Source organism: Epinephelus fuscoguttatus, linkage group LG13 (genome assembly GCF_011397635.1).
Source record: "Epinephelus fuscoguttatus linkage group LG13, E.fuscoguttatus.final_Chr_v1".
Taxonomy (NCBI): domain Eukaryota; kingdom Metazoa; phylum Chordata; class Actinopteri; order Perciformes; family Serranidae; genus Epinephelus; species Epinephelus fuscoguttatus.
This window is the reverse complement of record NC_064764.1, coordinates 23,941,824-23,968,257: the sequence shown is the minus strand read 5'-3', so window position 1 is coordinate 23,968,257 and position 26,434 is coordinate 23,941,824. Positions and strand designations below refer to the sequence as shown.

At 42.2% G+C, this 26,434-nt stretch overlaps 1 protein-coding gene across 2 annotated transcripts in view; it reads right to left on the bottom strand.

Annotated features, from left to right (window-relative positions):
• LOC125899717 (ATP-binding cassette sub-family C member 4-like) overlaps nt 1-26,434 on the bottom strand; it is a 67,646-nt gene that overhangs the window by 7,321 nt on the left and 33,891 nt on the right. Inside the window, exons 21-30 of one of the 2 annotated variants that reach the window (XM_049594200.1) lie at nt 17,989-18,139; nt 16,225-16,344; nt 15,966-16,076; nt 15,758-15,858; nt 12,600-12,791; nt 8,292-8,351; nt 5,164-5,319; nt 2,214-2,303; nt 1,582-1,754; nt 475-580 (exon numbers count right to left, since the gene is read on the bottom strand). In XM_049594200.1, the coding sequence (XP_049450157.1) occupies nt 475-580; nt 1,582-1,754; nt 2,214-2,303; nt 5,164-5,319; nt 8,292-8,351; nt 12,600-12,791; nt 15,758-15,858; nt 15,966-16,076; nt 16,225-16,344; nt 17,989-18,139 (1,260 nt within the window). The remainder of the gene's footprint in view (nt 1-474; nt 581-1,581; nt 1,755-2,213; nt 2,304-5,163; nt 5,320-8,291; nt 8,352-12,599; nt 12,792-15,757; nt 15,859-15,965; nt 16,077-16,224; nt 16,345-17,988; nt 18,140-26,434) is intronic. The other variant, XM_049594203.1, reaches the window with a different exon arrangement.

Below are 26,434 nucleotides of genomic sequence, written 5' to 3'. Positions count from 1 at the left end.
GAAGTAAACATTAATGGCTGGCTGGCAATCGTGGCTGGATGTCAGCTTGCTCAGTCTTGTGAAGCGAGCTAGCAGACTTCCTTCTGCACTGTGATACAGTTGGCGGGTGTAGTTCGGTAGAAAGAAAATAGTTGCAACATGAAACTGCTCACAACAAGGTCTGTGGATTATCTTGAATAACCAGGTCATGATTTCTGGAAAGAGACATTGCTGTTGAGTTTTTCAAATGTATTTTTATGGTGCTTTGAGCACCACAAGCCGAGTGCCATCTAGTTGTATTATATTGGAGAGAAGGCAGACATCTCTACGGCTGATATCTCCAGCACTCGACAACTCACACCAAAACAATGCAGATTAATAAACAGCACTGTGGGTAAGAGGAAACATATTCATTTCCGATTTTGGGGTGAACTATCCCTTTAAAACGCCTGACTGAAGTGCTGAACAATGGAAATTTACTGCGCTCCTACTTACCAGTATTCTGTCACAGTCAATGATAGTGTTGAGCCTGTGAGCAATGGTGAGGACTGTACAGTCTTGAAACTTGTCCCGGATAGTCTGCTGGATGAGGCTGTCGGTTCTAAAAGGGAGCAGGGAACACAACACCTAAGCACAAAAAAAAAAAAAAAAAAAAAAAACCTCTCTTCCTATAGACCCTTGGGCAGGGATTTTTACTTAACACTGAACAATGGCTCATCAGCAGCGAGGAATGTGCAGTAAAAGGCGGAAAAACTAAAGGACAGCAGAGCTCCCTGTGTGAACAAAGAGAGGTTCGGTTTATTTTGACTTTTATGGTGTTTCAGTAGGTATTATTTTGTCTTGTATGTCGTCTAAAACAGTCTTATAATAAAGCCACATTTATAGCATAATTGCTAAAGATATACTATGCAGGATTTTCCTAAAAAAATAAACAATGTATAGACTCGTACAGATGTAATCCCTCATAATCGTCACCCTCAGTGTGTGGCGGTGTTTATCTGCAGCGACTCTGCCCTCTGGATTTTCTTATTTTCTGTGTTTGGGATGTTTGTGGCCGTGTACCCCCACAGCGCTCAGGTGAGGTCAGGGCTTTATAAAAGGGTAGCAACCAGGTGCCAGACTGTAAGCAGCAGGCATCCAAGAGACACAGCACCGAAAAAAAACATAATTATATTGAGGTGAAAGATCAACTGAGAGTGAATCTGGGGTTGGCTTTTACTTTCACTTTTGCTGGAGACAGACAGTAACCAACAATCCTGCATGGTATACCTTTAAACTTAGGTGTTAAATGTTTTTGATTATCACTGGCTGTTTACTGCAGGGATGCTCTGATTGATCCACCACTGTGCTAATGATAAGCTAACTGCAACTGGTCTCCAATCACATTGTTTAAGAAATCTAATCCCTTTACATACTCCATTTATCACCAAGCAGTGTCCATTATAGGTGGTAAGTGTTATACCTGAGTATGTGTCTTGCTTTAGGAATAAGTTGGTATCACAGTAGAGTATCTGCAGTTTACAGTTGATGAGCAACTTGTGGAAAGGACTGTTCAAACACTGATGTAAAATGTGTCACTTGTAAACTCAAGTGTCCACTGACCTTGGGTCCACATTGGCCGTGGCCTCATCAATGATGAGGATGCGGTTTTTCCGGAGGATGGCCCTGGCCAGGCACACCAGCTGCCTCTGGCCCACGCTGAAGTTAGAGCCGGACTCGGTCAGCACCGTCTCCAGCTTACTGGGCAGGTCCTCCACCACGGCCTTCATCTGCACCTGCAGAGAGGGAGAGCAGAGCCCCAACCCTTCATTACCCCTTCATAAAGGCTTCCTGTGGGGATGTCTTTAAAGAGCTATCCAAACACACCCATTAACCGCCTGGCACAATGCAGGGCCAGGTCCACTGATGACCTTGGCCAGTGCTCTCTTGTGGCCAGCCTCTAGCTTTAATCCAGGCCACCAAACCCATTCAGAGGCAGGACCAGGAGCTGAAGCCCTTCACTGTGGGGGGAGCCTTCATCCTGGTTGGCCTGACTGCCCAAACACATCTCCCCCAGCACTTTCAATGGTTCCCAGTTACAAGCCGCACATTGAGCTGGGCCCCATGGCCCTAATGGGATTTCCCCCCATGACTTGTGGCGAGCAGGGAGGCTGAATGGCAGCATTGTACAGGGGGACAGAGGGATCCCCCCCTGGGCCAGCGAGGGGGAATCATTCAGAGCCACGCTGGAGTACCTCTTGGAGTGCATTCCACAGGTCCTCATCTGTGTGCTGCCTGAAAGGGTCCAGATTCTTCCTCATGGTGCCCGTGAAGAGAACTGGGTCCTGTGGATAGATGGATATAGAAAGAGAAGGCCGTGGCCAGTTAAGATAATGACAAGGGGGAAGATGTATGAAAGGGTTAAGACAAGCTTTATAGAGCACCGCTAGGCAATGTTTGAGGGGAAGATGCTCACAAAGGGCTTGCTCCACTCAGGAGCTCTATTCAATGCTCTGGCCAACTATGCTTCAATAAATTGATCTTTTTACTTGGAAAACCAGAGCTTGTGCACCGGTGATGGTGGAGAATAACTGCACGACCTCGTCAGAATATATAATAGGGCAGAAAAAGTGCCATCTCGTCAATGTTACCATACAAAGACTTTCATAGCTGTATTAGATATGATAATCTCAACGCTTCTGCCGAAAGTAACAGCTTTACTCTGTCAAACGCACAAGCACCTGTCACAAGGGGTTATCGCATCAGTTGACTACCCTCATGAAAGGCCAGCCTCAGATCTCAGACAGCCCGGATGTCCGAGATATGTATTTATGGTGAGCCACACACCTGTATTGAGGTTCAGCCACGCAGCCGTCTTCAAGAGAGTAAATAAAGCTCTTTATTACAGAGCAGAGGAACAAGCCCGTGAGTCCACAGGCACTGTTCCAACATGCCACTCTTGTTTGTGGTAAACCTGATAAACAGGAGCGAGCCGGCATCTCCTTGTGTCAGGTCAGATATTTATTCATAAATCCTGCTCCAGTGTCGAAGTGATTTACGGACTCTCCCGGGTCGTCACACGGAGAGCATCTTATGGTACAAAGCTGCTGTAGATAAGCTTTTCATTTGGCTTTTATTTTCTTTATCAGTGAACAAATACAGCTGCACTTTCCTTTGAAACATAACACTGAATTTATGACACTTAAATGTCATAATGACCATTTGAAAAAGGCTTTGATGACATGTGTCACAGCGATGGAGGTGACGCAGAGCAGTAAGCAAGTGCCAGTAACAAAAACCAATAGACTGTTCTTTGAAGTCAAAGCAAAGCGATAACCCTGGTTTACTCAAGATATGAATCTAACCTCAAATCATGATGGGAACTGTTCACCTGGCAACTGTGAGATTAGACCAGGAGCAAGAATAAAGTACACAATGGCTCTTAAAGGCTGTCCTGCGTTAAGGTTACACGACTACTCTGAGAGTGACCCACTATCCACGCCTTCATCTCTGCTCTCTTACAGGTCAGCTTCACAGCCAGAGCTGTGACACAAAAATAGACTTCAGCATGCACTCCATGTAAGCACACAGATTTATGCAGTGAACGCACGCCGCACACACCCCTCAAATACAAAATCATGTCTCGACAAACCTCCATGTAGGTCAGAAGACTCGGGACTAACTGCTCAATTTTCATCCAGAAAAAAATAAAGCTTTCAGGACTTCATCCCTGCTACCTGTGCCTTAGAAAATGTTCCACCTCTTTACTTCCAATGAGCTTTTGCTTCTGTCACCAAAATACCGCCTTGTCATTTAGCCAGCTGAAGTCCCAATTCAAACTAGTTTTGTGACACACTTTAATTGAGGATTCAATGTTAGGTCGGAAAAACTGCTTTTCAAGCACAGCTTTCCATAGACCGATTATGTGCTCCACCAATTCTAAGCCCTCTGTTTGCCACAGAATTCATTTTTTACTAAGTCATTCCTGAGAATTCAATAGAAACTGAAATGGATCCTTTTTTAATGCCATATGCTAATAAAAGCTTATCATAATCAAATCTGTGGGTGGCAAATAATGAAACTCCTCACCGGCAATGTATAGTATACATATCACACTTGAAATTCCACATGAAAAGGTAAGGCAACTAGCATTTTATATCAAGATTTCTTTCCATGTGAAAGGCTGACTGAATATCACTTTATCTCTGACGTCTAGCGGGAGAATAAAAAAGGCTTTCAGATGGATTTGTGTAAATCCAAGAGACTTCTCTCTATATAAGTTTGTAAAACTAAGAGCATGATACAGAGAAACTCCACCGGTGAGACTTCGTATCATGAAAATGCCATCCAGCATGTGATACAGATGGGCGTGCGGTTAAAGTTCTGACTCGTAACCTGCCACTTTGTGCAAGTCTCTCCCTCTAGGAGAGGCAGAGCGAGTAAACAAAATCACATCAAACACACATCACATCCATCTCAAACTAGTTTGGACTGGGAAGTAAAACTTTATCTGAAGTGGTAGCAATGCCAGGAACCTATCAAATCCACAGAAAAGCATTAATGAAACTGTTTTTGGGCATCTTGGCTGCACCCTGGAAATGTTTGGGCTAAGTGACGGTGTACAAGGGGACTCTGACTGTGAGGATGGGGGAGACTTCTTCTAAGCAGCTTTCCCATGTTTGGGGGGTAGAGGGCTAATCCTCTGTCAGGGATGGGGAACTGCTCTCTTCACAGTACAGGCCGTGGGAGTCTTCTCCCCTCCCTCCACTCTGCTGACACTCACCCGCAGGCTGGCATTTTCTTAATGCCGTATCAGTTTCAACAAGCGGAAATAAAGTTAAACTGTCTCAAGGCATCCGTTTGTCTCACTTTCAGAAATCCCCTGAGAGACGACTGTAAATTTCCTCACTTGTTTTAGCTTTTTAAAAGCCAGGCGTATTAAAAAAAAAAGGGGGGGTGTGGGGGGGTGGGGGGTGGGGGGGAGCATGAAGCCGTCTTACCAGTGTTCATCTGACATTTATGATATTTCTCAATCATGAGGAATCAAAAGAAGTGCTGAGGAGGTCAAAGCAAGACATTAAAGCACAAAATAACATAACGTTGAAAGAACTGCTGTTGTAATTTATGATGTTATCTAAAAATTTTAGTTACTGTATGCACAAGTCAAGACACCAGCCGGGACTGAGGGCAATTCAAAAATGGCACCTGTGGGATGATGGACATTTTCTGACGCAGCGTGTGCAGCCCGATCTCCGAAGTCAGAAAACCGTCAATCATTATTTGTCCCTCAGGTTCTGCCAGCCGGAACAAGGCGGAGATCAGGGAGCTTTTCCCAGCACCAGTGCGTCCAACGATGCCGACCTAGAGTGAAGACATGAGAACTATTTTTGTATCTGTAAATAAAACTCCACAAATTCACCAAAAACAGGCAACATTATCATGCTCCTTCAGGCTGTTAATCATACTTGTGCCTATTGTGTCATGTTACTGAGGGAACATGTCATATGGCGAAGTACAATGGAGCCACTTGTATTGTGTGCAGATAAAGAGAGACTGATGGAAAACATAACATTCTACAACAAGCAGGTATAACATATGGCCAGACAAATATCTTTTCTTCCCAGCAGATAGAGGAGAAATTGCCTGATTTTTAAAGAATGTTTTAAGCCTATGTTGTATGGCAACCAAACATGTTGTATGGCATCAGGTGAACCAATCTTGATGCCATCTACTATATCATATTCCGTTGGCCCTTTTGCTGGTGTATGATTCAAGGCAGCTATTTTAAACTGTGCTATATGCTATAAATGTGCTCATTTTATAGTCCAACATTTACATGCATTGCATATGCCAATGGCTGTAGGTAGGCTATGTGTAGTTACTTATTATAACTCCAGTTCTATGACAACAGGTGAAGCCATTAAACAAGGCTCTTTAAGCGTTATAGGCTTAACCACCCTTCTTTTTGTATCTGTGTATTTCATGTCCTGTGGAAGCAACTCAATCAGGATGTAAGAGTACAAAGGCTGTGCTCAGACTGACAGTAGCCCTGCATGGAAAAATGCAGGTTTCTCATTTTTTGAATGAGGCTCAAACTATTGCAGCAGTGTAACGTCATTTAGCAAGATGCTGCGTTGGCTCAAACACAAACCTGCAAACGTACATGTGGGTCACTTTGTACCATGAACATCAATTTCTACAGTCGACCTTGAAATCGTTGAGACAAAACACATAAAGCTCATGTTTTATTTGCTCTGGCAGATACCTCTGGTCCCCCTTTCGTTCAAACAGATTTACAGTCAACATGGCCTGCGACAGGCTAACAACAACTGTTTATCGGCTATAGGATGGTCTTGCCACAATGACTGAAAACTTGTGGATCCTGCATGATTTACGCAAAATACGTGATGATGTCAAATTTGGGTCTGCACCCTCATGTGGGAAACACTACAGTAAGCATAAACCTAGCTTAGTACAGGAAGCGCTGTTGAAGCCATTTTTCAAAAACAACCAAGATGGCTGCAGCTGATGGGGAACCGTCTTTCTAAATACTATTTTTAAATTCTGATGGCAGAAACACTCGTTCACAGACATATTGTCAGCTTTTAGGTCACACTTAAAGAAATGTCTAATTTCATCGAGAACCTTTTATTTAATCTAGTTATATCCTCTTATTTTAGGTTTGTTTTTCTGTTGTTTTTTCTTTCTATTTTTTCATTATTGTTTGTTTTCTTGTGTCTTTTTATTGATATTTTTGTGCTATATGCTCCATTTGTTTGTTTGTTGCTTATTTTGTTTTGTTTCGATAAGTGATGTCAGTTTCATATGCTACTCTTTAAAACAAGGAGGACATTGAATAAAACGTTTAGGTTTCCCTCCTCTCCGGCACTGACATTACTTCTTTGTATTTTCTTCTTACTGTGCAAAGAAATAAACCTAAACCTATTGATGCTTCACCATCAGAGGTCACCTCTGCTCGCTGCAGTCTGTTTACATCACGGATGTATAAAAAGTGCTTTGTTACACTTTTCGTTGCTGTTACCCGAGAGGCATTCTGATCTACAGCTATTGATAATGCCCCTTGGGAATGGAAAATGAACAGAGAGGTTACAGATGAATTCGCATTTGTGAATTTGTTTGGCGTTGCCAAGCTACAAAATTCTTGCCACTGTGATAACTTTCCAGAATCCTGTATGTGAGTATTGTAAACCACTGTGCAGTTGTTGTTTTTTGCATCTGAGAAGCCCTTTCATTCAAAGATATGTCACTCAACTTCAAATCTGTTACTTCCTGGATTGTATCTCAAATCTAACCAATAACTTAAGTAATAAGACAGCACCAGCGCACATCAACACGGCCATTTGCACTGTTTTGAAGCAAGGTGGATTTCGGTCTAAAACCTGCTAAGAGTCTACAGTGAGGCTGTATAAAGGTACAGTGGTGCTTTAAGCTAATAGCTAATGTTAGCATTCTAACATCCTTGTAATGTGAGGCTGTATATAGGTACAGTGGTTCTTTGAGCTAATGGCTAATAGTAGCATTCTAGCATCTTCACAACGACATTAACAGGCTGACATTTGGAGGCTATAATGCTTACAATGTCTTATTTTAGCATGTTAGCATGCTAATAGTTGCTAATTTGGTACTGAGGTCGGTGAGGTTGATGACTGTCATTCGTTTTGTAGGTATTTGGACATAAATAAAAGTGTTGGACGAAGTAAAAATGTGTCTTGCTGATGGTGCTGGATGAAAAATGAACTTCATCCTCCATGTCAAGTGAAAAGGCAGGGAAGGGGGGCAGCTGACACAGGATACAGGAATTTCTAGCTTCAATAGAATCTTCGCTACCAACAGGAAACATTTACAAAGTGCATGAAATCTTATTTTTTTATTAAAGGATCAAACTAATAAGGCTTCATCGTGAGAACAACTTTTTCTTTCCTTGGTTAGAAGCAGGGAACAGCAGAATGTTATCAAAGATAATAGAGTAAGAAAGCGCAGTTGGTATCAATGGATCAATGCTTCGGAAGATGAGTACTGAAACCGATTCAAATATTCAAATGGATAAATGAATACTTTTGATAGCCCTACATTACTTTGGTGCGAATACCTGCAGGTCTGGCCATTGCCTCCCCTGTAGAACCCTTGCACACCCAAATCATGCCATGCATATGCACCACTATAAACCATAGACCTCAAGAGGACCCACAGAGAGCATGACTAGTCTAGATCAAATTTTGAATGCTGAGCATACCCCACAACAAAGACCCAAATGCAACCAAAAAAAATTTAATTGGTGACACAAAGGCATCACAAGGCAAATCATTACTTACCCCTTTATTTAGGTGAAGGGTAGTAAGGATCAATTTCAATGATCCAGGATCGACACGAACCTTAAACACAGTTAGACAAACAAGATGGCACCACCTCCCTCTCTAAGCACAACACCTAAGTATACTGAAAGGACACAATAACTTTTTCTCTGAGCCAAAGTAAAGGCAAATAGTAAAGCTATCTAAATTGACAACAAACTGAGAGAGAGCTGTGCAGTGGGCTGAGACGGTCCCACTAAAACGGCCTCATGAAACACAAGCGATTATCACACGAGGGACGCAGGAACGCACCACTGGATGCCTTTAACTGGTCCTTGTCAGAAACATTTCAGGAGAGGAATAAAATCTTTCCTCAAACCCCTTGTGTGGCCTCATGTCAAGAGGATGTCACTGACACATTTACTGTGACAGCAGAATATGACAGACCTCTTCTCTGCCGAAGCTGCAGCAAAGAGTGCATAGACCTGATTGAACCGCTGACAGAATAAGCACCATCCATGTATAACAGAAATTTAATGCTATGGATGCATGCATAGTAAAGGCTTCACCACCTCGCCAACATATCCTAGACAAACAAATCTCTCACAGATCCTGACATAGGTGTTTCACTCAGTTGGTAGCAGGGGTGAGAAAGTTCAGATGTTTTTTATTTTCCTATGAACAAACATTTTTATACTTTGGATGTTTTCAAAGAGGATGTAGGAGAAAACGTAGTTACAATCACTGAGTCGCAGATGGGAGCTGCTGAATGGGAGCTACACACACACTGGGTCATCCTTTCATGGCAGAAGTCACCTCATTCTATGCTAGACAACAAGCAGGTTCACCATCACGTGTATTTGGTCTGTTATGGGTTCTTTTCTGACTATAAAGCTCTTTGTATCTTGTTCTCAGCTGCAAGTAACCACTCTGCTCTCCATAACCTGATGCCCAAGGCTGAAGTAGAAAGAGGCCTTGTAAAATTTAACCATAAAATTCAACTGCACTTGCATTGGACCCTGACATGTCACACGGATGGACCACAGGCAGAGCCACCTGCCCCTACCATGGCCACAACTCACAAAAAACTGAGAATTGGTCGAGGCTGCTCATGTTTGAGAGAAACAAAGTAAGTAACCTACAGAATGCAGGCAGTAGGAGTATGATTGTTCCCAACAACAATGGTGAACAAGCTTGGAGCAAGAGCAGAATTTTCATTCATAGCCAAGGTACTCTGAGTTTAACGGGGTTGACAGTGCGCTTAATTTTTTATTTTTTTTTATTGTTGAACTACATTCATCAGTTTAAATCTTTGTTGAGTGTTTGCGAATTTTATCTCCATGAGTTATTTTATTTCGTGTTATTTTTAATATTTCCTGTGGAAATGTACTTGCTGCACATTGCCTCTTTTGTACCTCCTGGGTTTCAGTATACTCCTTCTGTCTGCCCCTCACAGTGCCGTTTGGCAATTCTGGGGGTATGTTGCACTGAAAAATGCTGCTGCGGGAGTGACATGCAGTAAAGGGCCACAGGCTGGAGTCGAGCCCGGGCCGCTGCAGCAACAGCCTTGTACATGGGGCGCCTGCTCTACCACTAAGCCACCGACGCCCCTTTGGTGCATATTGTTTAAAGTTTTTATTGTCACGGTAGCTAGCTGTTTTGTGTTGTTTTGACCACTAATATTAGGGACTTTTGTCCACTTAACATTTTACCACCATTTGTTATACATCAAGCTGCCTTGTGTCACGTGATAAACATAGTCTTGCAGTTTTTAACATTCAATGTCTGTTGTAAAATGCTGATATTCTGCATGTTTAGGAGCAGAGCTGCAGAAATAGGTGTCCACAAGGCAATTAATGCATCATATTGTCTTCTGCAGAAGTGAATAAATGCCAGAAAACAATATCTGTGCATGACCTGTCCACACACGTTACATTAGCAATGATGCTGTCGCTGGCTACGGTTACATGATGGCTTCTCATTCGGAATGAAATAAATCTGAATGAAATCATTCGGAATTAAAGTTTTTCCAGGTAGTTTACATGGGAAATATTAATTCCAAATGAGGGTTTACATGGGAGATCAGTTCAATCGCCTTTATTCAGGTCTGCACAAGGTTTGGGGCAGGGAAGGTTCCTGATTGGATAGGGGGTGGGGCGGATGTTACGTGTTTACGTTTACCGGAAGAAAACACTGTATTCCTCGCTCCGGATGACGACGCCGTTCTTAGCGCCTTTTTCGGGCGTGTTTTGCTTATATTCATGAAGCAGCGTTACAACAACAACCTTGTTTTGCTAATGCTTCATCTGTTGAGCAGGAGAAGGGAGGCAGAAGACCGTGCTGTGGCGAATGGAAACTGGTGAGTGCAACGAGTCCGACTGCTCTATCTCAGCCCGTTGCTATGCAGCCCGTTGCTATGCGCGCTATATACGTCATCTCGCCAGAAGGGCAAGGAAACGAGCATGCACAGAAAGACTGGAATGAACAGAGGAATGAGTGTATACATGCACACAAAATTCTTTCATTTGGAATGACAAACGGAATAAACCACCCCCTTTAATCGGATTTAATTTTCAATCGGAATGACCATTTTTCAACCGGAATGACCTTTCATTCCGATTAAAAGTGGAATTAAACTGTCCATGTAAACGTACTGACTATTGCTCAAAAGATGTAGATCACTTCTTTTGTCGGGCAAACCCCTACAGTCTTTGATGCCACATTTTTGCAGAGCAAAGCACCGGTGATGAGCTTGCCAGTACCACAACAAACCACAAAGAAGCTCAGATTACAACACAAACAGTGGTAGCATGACTTCATTCTCTGCTCAGGACGCCATTACTCCACTAAATCTTTAACAAGCAAATAGTAGTTTGTATTTATATAAATGTTCTAAATGTTACACAGAAAGCCTCTGTCACTCTGACGTCTGAATGATCACCGCACTCCACCACAACATTTTTCTGGACTATGGCCCAAAAAGGTCCTTCTGCTTATCCTCTCTGCCCTGATATGCAACTTGTTATATTTCTGTATTTTCAGCATATTTGCACAGTATCCATTCATAAATTCTGCACAATGTCTTCACATCCAAAAACTACAAAAAAATATGGTAACCACTGAACAAAGATTTTCACTTTATGACCCTTTTCCACAATGTTGACTTGTCAGAGCCAAAGAGGCATGTAATTAAAAACACGAACGATGGCTCTATTCCATTAGGTGTCCTAGTAAGCCACGCCAGTGAGTGAGCATGCACAATATCAAAGCCCTGGAGCTGGCTCACCTAAATGGGACGCAGCCATCATTAATGTTATTAATAAGAATAGCACACTACTTCCTGATTGCAGTGAATGTAAAAATAAAGGCCATTTTAGCTATTTAAACAAATTATTAATAACACATTTTCTTGTGTTCAGCATAGATTAGTCACACTTGCCTTTACTTTCATTATTCAAACTATGATATCTCCTATCACAAGCTACCTTTCCATTGATTTCGACCACTTAAGAATATTAAAGTACATTTTAGAAACCATATTGTGCACTTACAGTTCATCTGCAGCATAATGAAGTGTACAAGCAGGGACTGTGCATCCTTGGCCTTGTTTTTTAAGTCTCAGTGATGAGTAATATGCCCTTACTGAGCTATTTCTCACTGAGCAATGGGAGGTCAACTGTGGCGTTGCAGTGGGTTGTGTGTTTTTACATGATTATGTACAGTATGTGAGGGCCAGAGTGAATGGATCCTGTACTGTAGGTGGTAGGTTTCCTTGTGAAAGGGTGTCAGGGGAACTGTCAGGATGCACAAAGCCTTTCACCCCCATGGCATGTGGCAGAGATCCCTCCCATGGGCTGTCAGAGCCAGGGCCTCTACACTTATCAACCCATCCATTGTGAAATCAGCCGCCCTGGCCAACCATAGCCATGCAAAATACACCCCCTGCATTAAACACAATTTCAATCATCCTCAACCATCTCCCTCTGCTTCCCTCTCTTTCTCCTCCCTCACCCCTCGCCCCTCTCTCTCGTCCTCTCCTCTCTCTTATAGTGAATAAACAGTTGTCACCGTCAGGTAGCTCAAAATGCAAATTGGGAACAAATGGATCCACTTGAACAGTCTTAATTACATGATATGTATTCCATGAATCACAAATGGTATAGTCCTGAAGATTCAGCAGCACAATATGGTGTCCCTTTAATAATTGATTTGAAAATAATGCCACATAAAAAAGAATCACATCGCGCCTCCTACACTGGCTGCATATCAAGCTACGTCACGGCCTGTGCACACCAGTGAGCATGCACAGGTGGGAATAAAGACAAGAACCTTTTCTCTGGATGTGAAGACGACAGTCAGGTTCTTTAGGACCAGACGCTCGCTGGCACTGTAAGAAAAGTTGACTCTGTCAAAGGTGATGGAGCCTGCCGTGGGCCAATCATGCGGGGGCTTTTTGTCCGTCTCCCAGGGTGCTTCACTCTCCAGCTCCGCATACTCAACCACTCTCTCCACTGATGTCATCTGAGAAAGATAATAAACATACACGTTTAAAAGAGGAAGAAATATAAGGGACCAGCATCTTCACAACTAAATCTCTTCAAGGCAAATTTAAATGCGGAGCAAGAATAAATAGTCAATATTCCAGGAGCCTTAAATCTTCTAACCGCCATACCAGTGGAAAGACAATAAACGTCATGACTCAGTGCCCATGTGGTAAAATACATATGTGTGAGACAAGGGGTGGACGATATGGCCATAAAATAATATCATGATATTTCAGGGTATTTTGGCGATAATGATATTCTTGACAATATGACAAATTAATGCAAAATATATATTATACTATTAATTATTAATTAATTATAATTAAGTTTGCCTTCAAATATTCAGTAAAAACTAAATATCTCTAATTTCTTTAGTTTGTAAAAACAACAGTAACTCAGAGTGAGATTCAGACTCTGTATACAATATTAATAGTACAACAAATTGCACATTTAAACAGCTCTCAAATACAATCTGTATGCTCTGCCATTTCTCTTTTTAATCATGCGCAACATGACATGGCACACCCCTACGTGAGACATCCTGTCCCCCAGTATGTTAGAGGGCATTTTGATAAATAAGCAACATCAAATTTAATCTTTACTTCATTTTATAGGAATAGAGGAATTATGTCCAGCATTTGAGGTGGTACTGTCAATTTTTGACTTTTTATAGTAGTTCTTTAATATCGCTAATCTGGTTTGTAATGGTTTTCTTATGGGTTTGTCTATTACGTATTTCTTATTTATTTTTATGAAGTATCTGGTTGTTAATCCTATCCTTTCTACATACAGCATTTTATCACAATTTTGAAATTAAAGTGTTTTAAAAGGATGCCACACCACGCCTGTCCCTCTCTGACAGTCTGGAGCAATGACTGGGTCCAAATTATTACCACGCCGAGGCGGAGTCAGTTATTCTGGCCACCATATCCGCCTCTAAATTTAATTGGCGAGAGCAGCATTTACATCACCACGACCACACGGCACATGCAAATACAAACAAGTCAAGTGAGATTGATAAAACAGAACTCACCAATGTTATTCAGGCTTAAACAAAGACTATCTTGAACAATGCTGTTCATGCAGGCAGGAATTTGTCAACTAGGAAATCCACCATGCCTATTGCCCTGTCGGCAGACATTGTTGTTTATTTTGTCAGCTGATAATTATGTGGTTGCTGCTGCTGGCTGACACATTACACTACATTTAAACAGTTCTTCCAGCCCTCGCTGATACGTTTTAAGTAGTGAGCTGGTGCTCTGAAATGGAGCAGACCCAACCATATGATTGGTGGCCTTTTATATTTTCTTCTGCTTCACACCTACCCTATTCAAATGTTATTTGTAAAGCGTTTCATGATGACCCTGATGAAGGCCACATGCAGAAGCATACTGGTCTTAAAATAACGTTCTACACACTTCGAGTGTTGCTGGAGTTTGACCTCTTTAGATCTATAAAATGTTTTTCACAGAACATGTACAAGTAGGAAAAACTGAAGTCGTTGCCCATGATGCAACTCAACAGTGTTTTCATTAGACCGTCTTGGATAACTGCCCTTGCTGCCACACAGCTTATTTAAATGTCATTAACTCTCCTACACACACCTTAGTCTTCTAAAGTTAATAGGTCATTTTGTTCTCATTGAGTTTGTTGACGTCACACACAACCATTAGCAAACACATACATGATGACACATAGCTTTTGTTTCAAGATACTCATTGTTTATTTAGCACTGTTGGCAGTATCTTAGTTTCTATTAATAGTGCAGTACAGTACAGTCACACTTTAGTTTGTCTTAGATAAGTTTGCCTTGTGTCATTCTTCATTTTATTTCTTTGCCAGTGCTGAGGGTGGTGCTGCTGGACGTCACACATGAGGTATATTCCAGAAAGCAGTAAAAACTCTGAGCAAGGTAACCCTGAGATTAGGGAAAGTTTCTCTTAGTGTCCTCCCTCTGACACAACCAGAAACACGGCTTCATTTCCTCATTGATTCATTCCATATCAAAGCACGTTAATTAGTAGAGGTTTACTGTGTGTCGGAATCAGAATCCTGGTTGGATAATAGTTTGTTACTCAGGTGATCTAAAGTTACTGCTTTAATATATTGTCAATACCATGCAGCATAAAGTCAGCCCAAACTCTGAATCAAATGTCCATTTTTATAACACTGAAGTCAGACAGATATAGATACATTGATGACAAATTTATCATAATCCTGCCGAGCTCCCAATTATTAATATCTCTACGTCCACTGGATTAAAAAGGAGGGTCTACCTTTTATTTTACCTGTTGCCATGGTGAATCGAAGAGTATCAGAGCTTCATTCATGATGCATAAGTTTCAATCAGTGTGAACATTCTCACAGTTGGTTGAACTGACTATAATCAGCTTTTCTGGAACCGAAAATCTCAGAATTCATCAACTCAGAGTTTGTTCAACCTGCTTTCTGGGATGGACCCCTGAGCAAAAGATGCACATCTCATTTCCTTAAATACAGGAAGTGGCCAATCAGAATGTACCAAGTGCCCGCCACATCACAGGGGTATTTGCAGTTTGCAGTTTATAATAATATAACAGTTTGCTGGTGTTGGTGCCTTTGTTTCAGATAATTTCTTGTTTATATAAACTGCTTGAGACAAATCTTCCTTTTTTGTTTTATTTGTAGCTTAGGTGTTTGTCTTCGTGTCACCCTTCTTTGTAACAAGAATGGTACAATCCGCCATTAAATATGTGTTTCTTTGTGTACTGTTGGTTAGGTCAGTTTAAACTACTGAGTTTTATTAAGTTATTATGTCCGGAGTTGGGTTCAGTTAAGTAAAGTGTGTTAAGTAAATTGTTTGCTTCATTTTTGGGTAAATAAAGCCCTTTTTCATGAATGGGTTTAGTGGTGTCGGCTCAAAATATAAACCACAGTCAAGTGTACTAATGTAAATGTTCTCACCATGTTCTCGATCTCAGCACTCTGCCTGACGCCCCACTGGAACATGCCTGTGAGTGTCACTGCATAAGACAAAGCCAGACCCACTGCACCTGGTTCCAGTCCTGTAATAACCAAAAAAAAAAAAAAGGTAGTAACCACACAGTCACACAGTCTTGTGTTTATCATCTTGGATTCACTAATAATGTCTGATCCAAAGCCCATACAGTACCATCCCTGAGGAGAAGACAGCCAAAGGCAGTGATGGCGACAAACACTGAGCAAATTCCATCAAGACGCACAGCGAACCAGCGGGAAGTGGTCAGGAATAAGTACCAGGCCTCTGTTAACAAACACATAAGATAACGCATGTAATCTCTATTGCCTAAATATTTCCAATATTAAAAAAAAAACTGCATTAGCATTAATAGCTTTGAATGTGTATGATAAATGTTTGTATCCTTAAATAAAACACGCTCTTTTATTCTCACCTGAGTGAAGATCTTGGTATTCATCAAACATCTTCTGAAACCTCTGCTGAACCTTGAAGGCACGGATGGTGCTCAGGCCTTGGAGAGAGGAAGAAAGGTGGGAAAATACAGGACTCCGAGCTAAAAGAGAAAATATAAACACCACATATGTTAGCATTCAAATAAACATCCATCAATAAAATCAGCTATCCATGCACTGAACACTTCAGTGATGTTTTTAAACCCAAATGCATTCCTTACTCTAAACTAGGGGTGCTCAAAGTTTTGATAACTGAGGGTCAATTTGCCACACAGGAAAAGTACAGCTGTGAGATCCACCGCAATTGCCCACAACACTTGTGAGGTGCCACTAGTTACCATGCAACCAGTAGCTTTATACAAGTTGTCATCCCTAACCTAACAGACGCTTGTTAAGGGGGTCACAGTTTGATGCAGTCTCCTTGTAGTGTATTAAATGTAAGATTTTAAAAGTGAAAGTACTGAAATGGACTGCATATCATTAAGATATAATGCATGAGTTGTCAACGGGACGAAAAAATTACAACCCAAACCGAAAACGACTTGCCTGAACCCGGCCCGACTGATATCATCACATAAAATACTGAGCCTAAGCCTGACCAAGCCCAACCTGCCCCAAAAAAGCACTAGTCAGCTTCTAACCCCCACAGGACACACTGGCTGTGTGGCAGCACAAGCCACACGCATCTCCAGCGGAAAATGGACCAGCTCGGCCAATCGCCAACTCTCCACAGTGTATTTCCCGGCCAGAGAAGCTCCCTGCTCCGGCCGGGAGGAAGGATAGAGAGCCCAGTACGGAGCCTGGCTGCTCGGAGATGCTCACTTTTTTAATGTTTAATATTAATTTATTTAACAGAAAAAAAAAAAAAGATTTTTTTTAATTAACAGCTCAAGCCCTACCCAACCTGGCCAATCAGCGCACATTTTCAGCACAAACCCAGCCAGGACCCCTCGCGCTCGGGTTCAGATTAAGAACTCTAACTGCATGCATTTCATATCATGTTCAAGGGCTGCAATTGAACCAAGGTCTGCAGTTTGAGTAACACTGTTCTATGCTGAGAACAGTTTTGAACAATTTCTAAATGTGAACATGGTTCCAAAACATATTTGCTTTCATGTGTCATACCTTTATAGGCTAATCGACTGCTTCCATGTTGCAGTATTCTGTATGTTTAAGTGATCTAGTCAGTCAATCTTAATTTTTTGAGGTTTTCTTCTGAATAGATCGACTTTCAGATGGTGTACGTAAAGATGTGATTTGGTAATAAATAGGTATGTAGTGTGTCACTCACATTCAATGCGCCCCTGATGCCAAAAAGTTTTGATTTGAGAAAAGGTTGCGATTGAGTGGTCTTTTGTTTCTATTTGTTAGGCTCACAAAACCAAAGACAAAACCTAAATGTTTCCTCTGGGCTTTTTAATAGAACTTTTGTTCTTTAAGATGATGGAACCTGTTGGCCGATGTGCGTTTGGGCTCTCAGCCCAGAATAAAATAGATGAACTAAAGCCTGCAATGGCCTAGTCATGCCCACTTGGCATTTTTCCCATTGTATGTGATGTCATGAACTCCCGTCTCTTGAGGAAACTGCGTGTGGCCGAGCCATAGGCCACCGCCACCTTTAGCCTTTATGCTAATGACCATGGCTTTCTTCAATGGTCTATTAGCATTCCTGTGGTCTGCTTTTGTCTCGTACCACGAATGGACATGCCTACCCCACCACACACACAAAAAAAGGAAAAAATTACTGGTAGACTCAAGGCGCTTGATATCTCTGGAGGTCTGCAGGAAGTAGCTTCGCAGAAACAGGAACACAGCAAGAAGGGGAAGAACGGGAAGAAGGATCCAGGGGATGATGGCGGCAGCTACTGCAATCACTCCGATGACTTGGAGAAATACCTGCAACAGAAAGTGAAATAGAAAGGAGCACAATATTAACCAAACAGAGTCAAAAGCTCCACTGCTGCTGTGCGGGCTACCACCGGGGCAGTGAGGCCTATTTCTTTCAAGAGAAACTCTTTCACTTGTATTTGTGTGAGACCATCACAGACATACAGTAAGGTAACAGCAGGTTGTGGGACTGAGGTTATGTGACTCACAGTGTGAAAGGAAAACGACCACAGCGCTAATTCTCACTTAGTAGCAGGTGAGAATTTACCACTTGGCCACTGCAGCTCATATCCCTGGCTCCCTTGGGCTTTCCCTTCAACACTTCTGGCCTGTAAGCCTCCCTGGCAGAGCAGCCAGCCAACAGGCATGGCCACAGTGACTGGCAGAGGGCTCTGGGAACCACACTGTGGGTGTCTGATACATCACACTCAAACCACACAGCCCTCAACAACACAGTGACTCATCACCCGTGTTAATGGCTCCGTGACACATCTAGACCAGGATACCAGAGCTGCCTAAACAGGATTGGAGGCAATGAGTCTGACGACAACAAAGAACCCACACCTGCACTGTGTTTAGAAACTGAAGTAAGAATCTGATAAAGTATCAGATTAAATAAAAAGCTTTTACCACAGCCCATCTGTGGTGGCAATTGTCAGCTACTAGTATTTTACTGCAAAGGCATTTTTGTGGTATGTGTCCTTTACTCAAGTATTTCCATTTTATGCAATACTTCTACTTCATTACATCTCAGTGACAAATATTGCACCCTTAATCTTTTTTAATGTTATTTAACCACAGTGCAGTGGTGAAAACTATTGAGTACAATTCTTGATATATGAGAGCTACTGTATAAAGTACAATTTTGAGATATGTGTACATTATACTCATACTCCACTACACTTTAGAGGGAAATATTGTACTTCTTAATCCACAGCATTACTTGACAGTGTTGTTTCTTTTCAGACAAATAATTTTCTTTAAAAAACATATGGACAAGTTTACAAAAATACATTTTTAAAGATTAAAGCATCAACATTTTTGGTCTGTAGCTCCTTACAAACAAGCAGTTGTCATGTTTCAGATGTCTGTGATTTGTTAGCGGTTTATAAGAGGAGAGACATGTCCCCTCTAAACGTTCTGAGTGGTTACATTTAAATAACTGTTTGAGGTTTACAAAAAGTCCCCAAAAATGAATAAACATGTATGAAGCAGAGCTTAGTTTTTTTCCACAGACTGTATTAAAAACAATAGCTATAGCCACCGTGATGTCACACACTGGTTTTTATACTTGAGTTTGGCACTTTGCCCATCGCCATCTTGGATTTATGGAGCCAAATGTGACCTAAAGTGACCATATTTGGATGAATTTAAACTGATAAGCTGTATAAAAATGATCCCCCTGTAATGTTTTCATGAACGGAGAGTAGCTAGAGAAACCAAAACCATTTTTTGTACCACACTGTAAACATGTTCACTTTTTTCTGTAAAGTTGGAAATCCTAACACGGGGATCTACGGGAATTTACTTGCTTTTGGAGCCAGCCTCAAGTGGCCATTCAAGGAACTGCAGTTTTTGGCACTTCCACATTGGCTTCATTTTTCAGCCACAGACGCTGCCTATTTTTTTTAGAGTTCGTCTTTCCTACACCTGTTATCATCTCATGACCCCTAAAAATTATTTTGAGGCCCCTTGAGGAGGCCCATCTCCTCAGCTGGAAACTAGGGATGTTTGTTCCATGTAATTTTGATTTTGACAGCCCGACACCCATTAATTTTAAGAATAAAAAATTCAGAACAACGTTAAATACAAAGGGCCTTTCTTTTCAGCTTGGCGCTTCATTGACTCAGTAAGCTTTACCACGGCATTTCAACGTGCTGCCCATTTAAGGTTTGTGAATTTTATTGTTTTATGTAAATGTCTTAGTACCACTCGCCATGCTAACACGGCTAACAGTGCTAACATAGCTGACAGTAATAACACAGTTAACGATTCAACAGGGAGTTTGTGCCTCAAAACCGAGCCACCTCCTTGCCGAAGGGAGACTGAGGAATGGGCACAATGTTTCTCCACTCAGGTTTTGGTGAGTAGTGCAGTAAACTTAAAAGCAGCCACATAGATTGATATGCATAACCGGTCAAAAATATTCTCTGCGGTCAACTGATCAGGCTAATGTTTAACCACTGACATCTCTGGATTACGATGCCTTATGTTATAAAAAGCAAAATATATAATACGTTGTTATAATCTGATAATGTTTCTATATTTTTACTTGGATAGGATTTTAGTCGCAGCGCTTTTAATGGAGTATGTTTACTGTGTGATATGATACTTTTACTTAGGCAAATGATGTGGATACTTCTTCCACCACTGAACATGTGAGAGACCATTTCTTCCTAACTGAAAGATATACTGTGTTACATATTTCATATTCGATTGATAGATGATAAAATTGAAACCTCACACCCTGAAATTAGACACATCCTAAGAGACGAGTCCTAAGACGTGGAGATTAGGATCGTACTGTTACCTTCAGTGGTCTCAGACTGGCCCAGAGAGATGAAAATTTAATTTAGCACCTTAATTACGGATGTTATCTGCCACTTAAGCACACATTTAAGCATGATCACTTTCAGTGTAGTTTCATGATGAAAAGCCACTCAATTCCATTTGCAGTTCAGATAAGAGGGTATTACTAGTCTAACCATTGCTGTAGTGGAGCCCACACAATCAAACAGTGAGTGGAAGCTACTGAGCACAACTGATCCCAAGAATTTCACAGTACATAAGTTTCAATCTTAGCCTTGATGGAAGGCTACCAGACTGCAAAGTGAGATGGTGGCACACGAGCCATTACTGCACGTTATCCAGCCTTCCCTAGAGGGGGATCAAATATTAACTGAACAAATGTCTTATCAAATTTTTCTTTCACTCTCCCGCTGCTGATTGGTGACACAGCGACACTGCTCATTCATGTTTGCCTGTTGGTTCATTTAAATTCTAATTGGGCCCATTTCAGTCGGGGGGCTGCGAAGGTCCGAGACAGGCTTATCTGACAGTGGGGTCATCTGAGGGGACAGAGGAGAAACAGGAACCATTAGATAGGAGTCTTGCCTCCTCCTGCTCCCCAGGGCCCGCTGTCGCCAAGGCCCTGTTTGATGTGATCCATTTGCGTGGTCTGGCGCTTATCATGTCAGCATCGGGAACACCGTGGCCCCCCACCCACACTACACACAGATGACTCCGATAAGTGATCCTACAAGCATACACCTCACCCCCTCGGACCACATCCATATCTCCTATGAAACCACACAGGAACTGAAAACTCCCAAAGCCACATCCCGCTGCACATAAAAGTGGATAAAAGGATGAAAGGTTTTGTATACAAACAGTTTAAATAAAGAATTACCGCTAATTGCTCTTTAGCAAGAAAAGAAAGCTACCGCACGCATGTGATTCAGTCATTCAAGCAAACTGGGTGCGCTGCTGTGTCCAAAGACCATTGAGATCTCTGCTGACCCTAATTGCTTTATTTTCTCAATGATTCTATCAGCTCTTTGATGTCCAAATAAATGCAGAAAATTGAAGTTAATTGCTATATTTGTGCTCGGCAATGATAGCGACTGTTGTTCCGCAGCGGAAAATAAACACTTGCCTTTAATTAAACATCCCTCCGGACACAAGGAATCAGTACGCTTCTTACAACCCCTTTTTCATCCTCCCTTTATTTACTGACAGTGTGCAATATTTGCCACAGGGAGAGAGGGAGAGAAAAAAAAGTGCAAACAAAACAGGAAATGAGGGGAAAGCATGGCAAAGAAAATTCCTCAAAAGAAGTCCTCTGTCATCGCTGGAATTTTTTTCTCACTCCACACTTTTCCGTGACAGAGCGGCACAATAAGTTGCAAGGGTCAGTGGTACTGAAACAAAACAGGGCTGTTCCACTCGGGCTCTGGAACAATACAAGTGACCCAATCCATTCTGCTCCGTCTTTGGGCTTTATTTTAGCATTAAATGCCCAGATGCTATGGTCTTTCTTTGGGAGAAATGACTGTGGACACCTCCTTCACATTTTCCCTTTCTGGGCCATTTTCACTTCATAAAGCTGCAGTCAATGTGTTTTGTGTGTGGTGAGGAGGGTCTGACACATACTGTGGTGGTCTCAGTCGCTGTCTACATTGGTGGCTCAAGTAGTCCTAGGATTAGGCCTTTGTGTGCTGTGAAAAGGTAAAAGAAGTCACTTATTTGGGCTCAGTCAAGCTGCTGATTTCCAACCCCATTTTGGAAATAAGAGAAAGGCTTTGAAATGCGGTCTCTCTGTCTCACTCACTCTCTCCCTCTCTCTACTATAAATCACTTGTGTCCAGCAAATTCATTCAGTCATTGCTCTTTTCTTTTTCGCTTGAAAACAACACAAAAACATTTTTAAACGTGCAAGAAAACAGCAACTCGCCAACACAAAAGTCACTCACAGAAAGCGCAGGGTGCATTGTCTTCGCCGTACTGACGTGAGATGAGATTCTAGATTAGATTGAGACTTTGTTATGTAAGTTCCCAGGCTCAAAGGACCCTGAGCCTGGCCTGTATGTCTGAGTCAGAGGCAGCTGAGGTGCTGGACCGCAGCATCATGGCAGACCACACATACACACAGTGGAAGCTTTTGCTGGCCGGTGCTCGCCATCAAATGACCATGTGTGGTACTGCTGAGTGGCCGGTTAGGCACACCCATAAGCACACACATATACACACCATACACACACACATAATGTTGTTGTTTATTTTTACACTCATTTTACAAATTAGTGAATAAAACAAGTAGCAAAGTTCACCTTTGGACTTCTCACTTTTCTGTGTCACTTGTGTTTCCCCCCTTGTGCAGGAAGACAATGGCGCTGTCATAAAACAATGCACCGAGGGGATTTATGGCACGGCCTATATATTTCCACACAGGACCATCTCCTGTGTTTCTCAGGATAACCTGTGTTAACGCCTGGAGCCAGTGCATTCTTCACTCCTTCTGTCACCGTGCGTGGTAAAGAAGCAGAGAAAGCCAGTGAAATCCCATCCTACAGCACTCACGGTTACGTCAGCAGTTCTCATATCCCACAAAGCCACTGAAAGGGCCTGACACACAATGTGCCACAATATACAGACTCACACAACGATCCACCCGCCAGTGTTTTTACACAATGGGCCATCTTTGCTGCGCGTTTGTGTGCGTGTCTTCGGTGCTGGGTTTGTGTCTGCATACCTCACACATGCACTCCCGCTTTTGACTCACACACACCCTAAACTATTTTCTCTCTGTACAGATGACTGTTTGGTTTACTGCTGTAATCTATGACTAATGAGCCAGTGTTTATACATGTTTATATGCCGTTAACACTGGTGAAACTAGGTTAAGTCCCACCTAAATGAAATTAACTGTCGGCTGGTGTCTTAGCATGCACATGCTGACAAACTGGATGGTTAAAGGGATACGCTGCAGATTTTCACTCAGCTCTGCGTCATAACAATGTAGGTAGTATGTGTAAATTAACTATGGTAAACTTTCCTCCATTTTACCTTTGCCCAGATCTCCCTAGCCTCGCGTCACCAGGCTCTTCACGTAGGGCGAAGAGCCTGGTTTCCATTCATTCTGAATTTTGTCTGGATTCTGGTTCCGGTCTAGAGAGCGGATCCGAAATTCACCAAATTCACCAAAGTAAAAGTGTTCGCCAAAGTAAAACTTTAAATTCTGGTGCACCATCGATTTGGGATGATGAGGGGTGGAAGAAAATCGATTAACTTAATGGCTTCGGGTTTTTCTTGTAAATTATATTCTTTAAATTAAAAAGTTCCACTGCATTTTTATTAGCTTGGTGCTTTTATTTTGACAGAAAGGTGCATCCATCGAATTCCGGATCCTGTCTCTCTCGCCCTGGTTCCAGTTCCTTACCAAAACAGCCACTAAACGGCCCCAGGCTAAGATTTCCCTGCTCATTTCTCAGCCCAAATTCACCTGATGAGGCGTTTCAGGCTGATTTACGCTGGCTCTAGAGTTGTTGCTGGAACTACGATCGTACCGCATTTTTGTATGCCCACCACCGCAGACACAAAGAGTATGGAAGCGGATCAAGAGAAAGAGAGCTGCCCCCCTCCCTCTTTCCCTATAACTCAGACCAAACTCCAGTCAAACTGTAAAACTAGGCAGTGCTGATCAAATATAAACCAAGATTTTGTGATTGTATCGCCTGTTTTTTGCCTAAAATGTTTTCAAAAATATTTTTTTAGTGCACTGTTTGGCTGTAATATGAGAATTTGTGAACAGGAAGTGGGCACTATACTTTTCCTGTATTGTAAAAACGGAGGCTACACTGAAATCAAACAATAAAAAAGTGCTGTTAAAATATAAACCAAGATTCTGTTATTATGTGTTGCCTGTTTCTCGCCTCAAATGTTTTCAGAAACATATTTTAGTGCACCGTTTAACTGTAATTTAAGATTGTTTGTTACCAGCTGGCTGCCATATTGTTTCCTGTGTCAAAACAGCCAAGCTTGGATTATGTCACGCACCAGTGGGAGCATTTATTGATCCGATGCTGTGCAGTGCATTCTCGTAGTTGTAGGTTTTTTTACCTTTTGAGCAAAAGGAATGCGACAGCCCTTTGTCTCTGTTTCCTCTGGTCATGTAGTACCAATTTCAAAGGAATTTGCATCTCTCTGCTGCATACACAGCATATTTTTATGAAGGGACCATCTTTCCAGCAGTGAAATACTTCTTTAAGAATACCTATGAATGTAGCTATGGACCCCGCAGTTAGTGGTGTGACTTGGTCAAGAGCCTTCACACAAAATCCTCCACTGAAAGACCCCTGTACTCACCCCTTATTGTCTTGCCCTCCTCCTCTGTCCCCTCTGTGAAAATAGAGGCAACCCAGGATTTAAAGGTCAAGTCTACACAAAAGCAGACAGTCCCCAAAGCCTGAGGTGTTTTTAATTGACATTTCTGTCTTTGTCCCCTGACCATAAAGAGAGAAGAGAAAGAGCCTTTTTCCCCAATACACTAAATTACTACTAAATGAGACCTGTGAAAAAAAATAGGGCTCTGGGGTGTAACCAGGTTCCCCCAGCTTGGGGGAATCCCCTTGTTAGGCGGGTATGGGGGCAATGCTGAGGGGCTGTGAAGTGCTTACTCCACCATAAAGGGGGGAGGCTCTGGTGCAAATCCCCGCACAGAAGCGGCCTCTCCCCATAGAGAGAGATAAACCAGTTAGGGCATTGTTTATGAAGTTTCACTTTATTCCCCCCTGACAACCATTTAAACAATGACTATGGGGAAATGTCCCTCCGCGAATGAGCAACAATAGTCGGGATCAGCAGCTTTTCTGCGCGGCTAATACTTTGATAAAAAGAGCGAAAATCTTCCTTCCTGAAAGCATTAAAGGCTGCTCAATGAAAGACACCTGCAAACAAGAGCAGAAAGCAGCACAAACAAAAGTGTTGGGTCCAAAGGATGCCACCTTTGTCCACCAGCACGATCACTTCCCACTTTCTGCTGCAGCAAAACAATGTGCACAAGATATATCCAGTCTTATTTTGACAGATCACTCTTTATTTAGTTAACTGCAATACAGACACATAGTTAAAATAGCATTGTGTCCTGTCTTGTAACAACTAAAATGGTGGAATAGATAAGTCATATTCAAGTATAGTGAAGTCTGTTTTTAGTCTTGACCTAGTCTACTTTCACTGTTTTCAGTTGGACCTTTGCGCCTTCTACAAACTTATTATTTTACTCCAGCCATTATTCACCTTATTATCAAAATGAGGGAAACTATAGCAGACAAAAAGCTTTTGTGCGTATGATCTTTTGTGCTTTCAGCATTTAAGATGGCTTTTGTCTACTGTGAGATGGGTATCTGCCACAAACATCACTCAGGCATTGTGGAGGGGGGATTCGTTTTCAGCGCGCCTTTGTTCTATTCTTTGGCCCTAACCAAAGAGCCACGCCTGCTCCTCTACCTCGAATTGTGCAGCGAACATTCCCTTCTTTGTGGTGCTAGGTGCATGAGCTGGCTCATCTCCGCAGGCTTTCGTGGGAGATGGCTGTCACGGCGGCAGGGTGGCATTTTGGTAACCTAACCTGGTTATGCACCAGGGTGGCCCTTGGCTACCGGGCCTGTAAGACTGTGGAGCATTAGGTGGATTGCGCTGAGAAGGGGCAAGTCCCGCTCTGGATCTGTTCCAACTGACCTGTCCCCTTTCCCCTCTACCACGCTTCCAGCTCCACTCCTGCAAGCACATCGTACGCCTGCTGCCCAC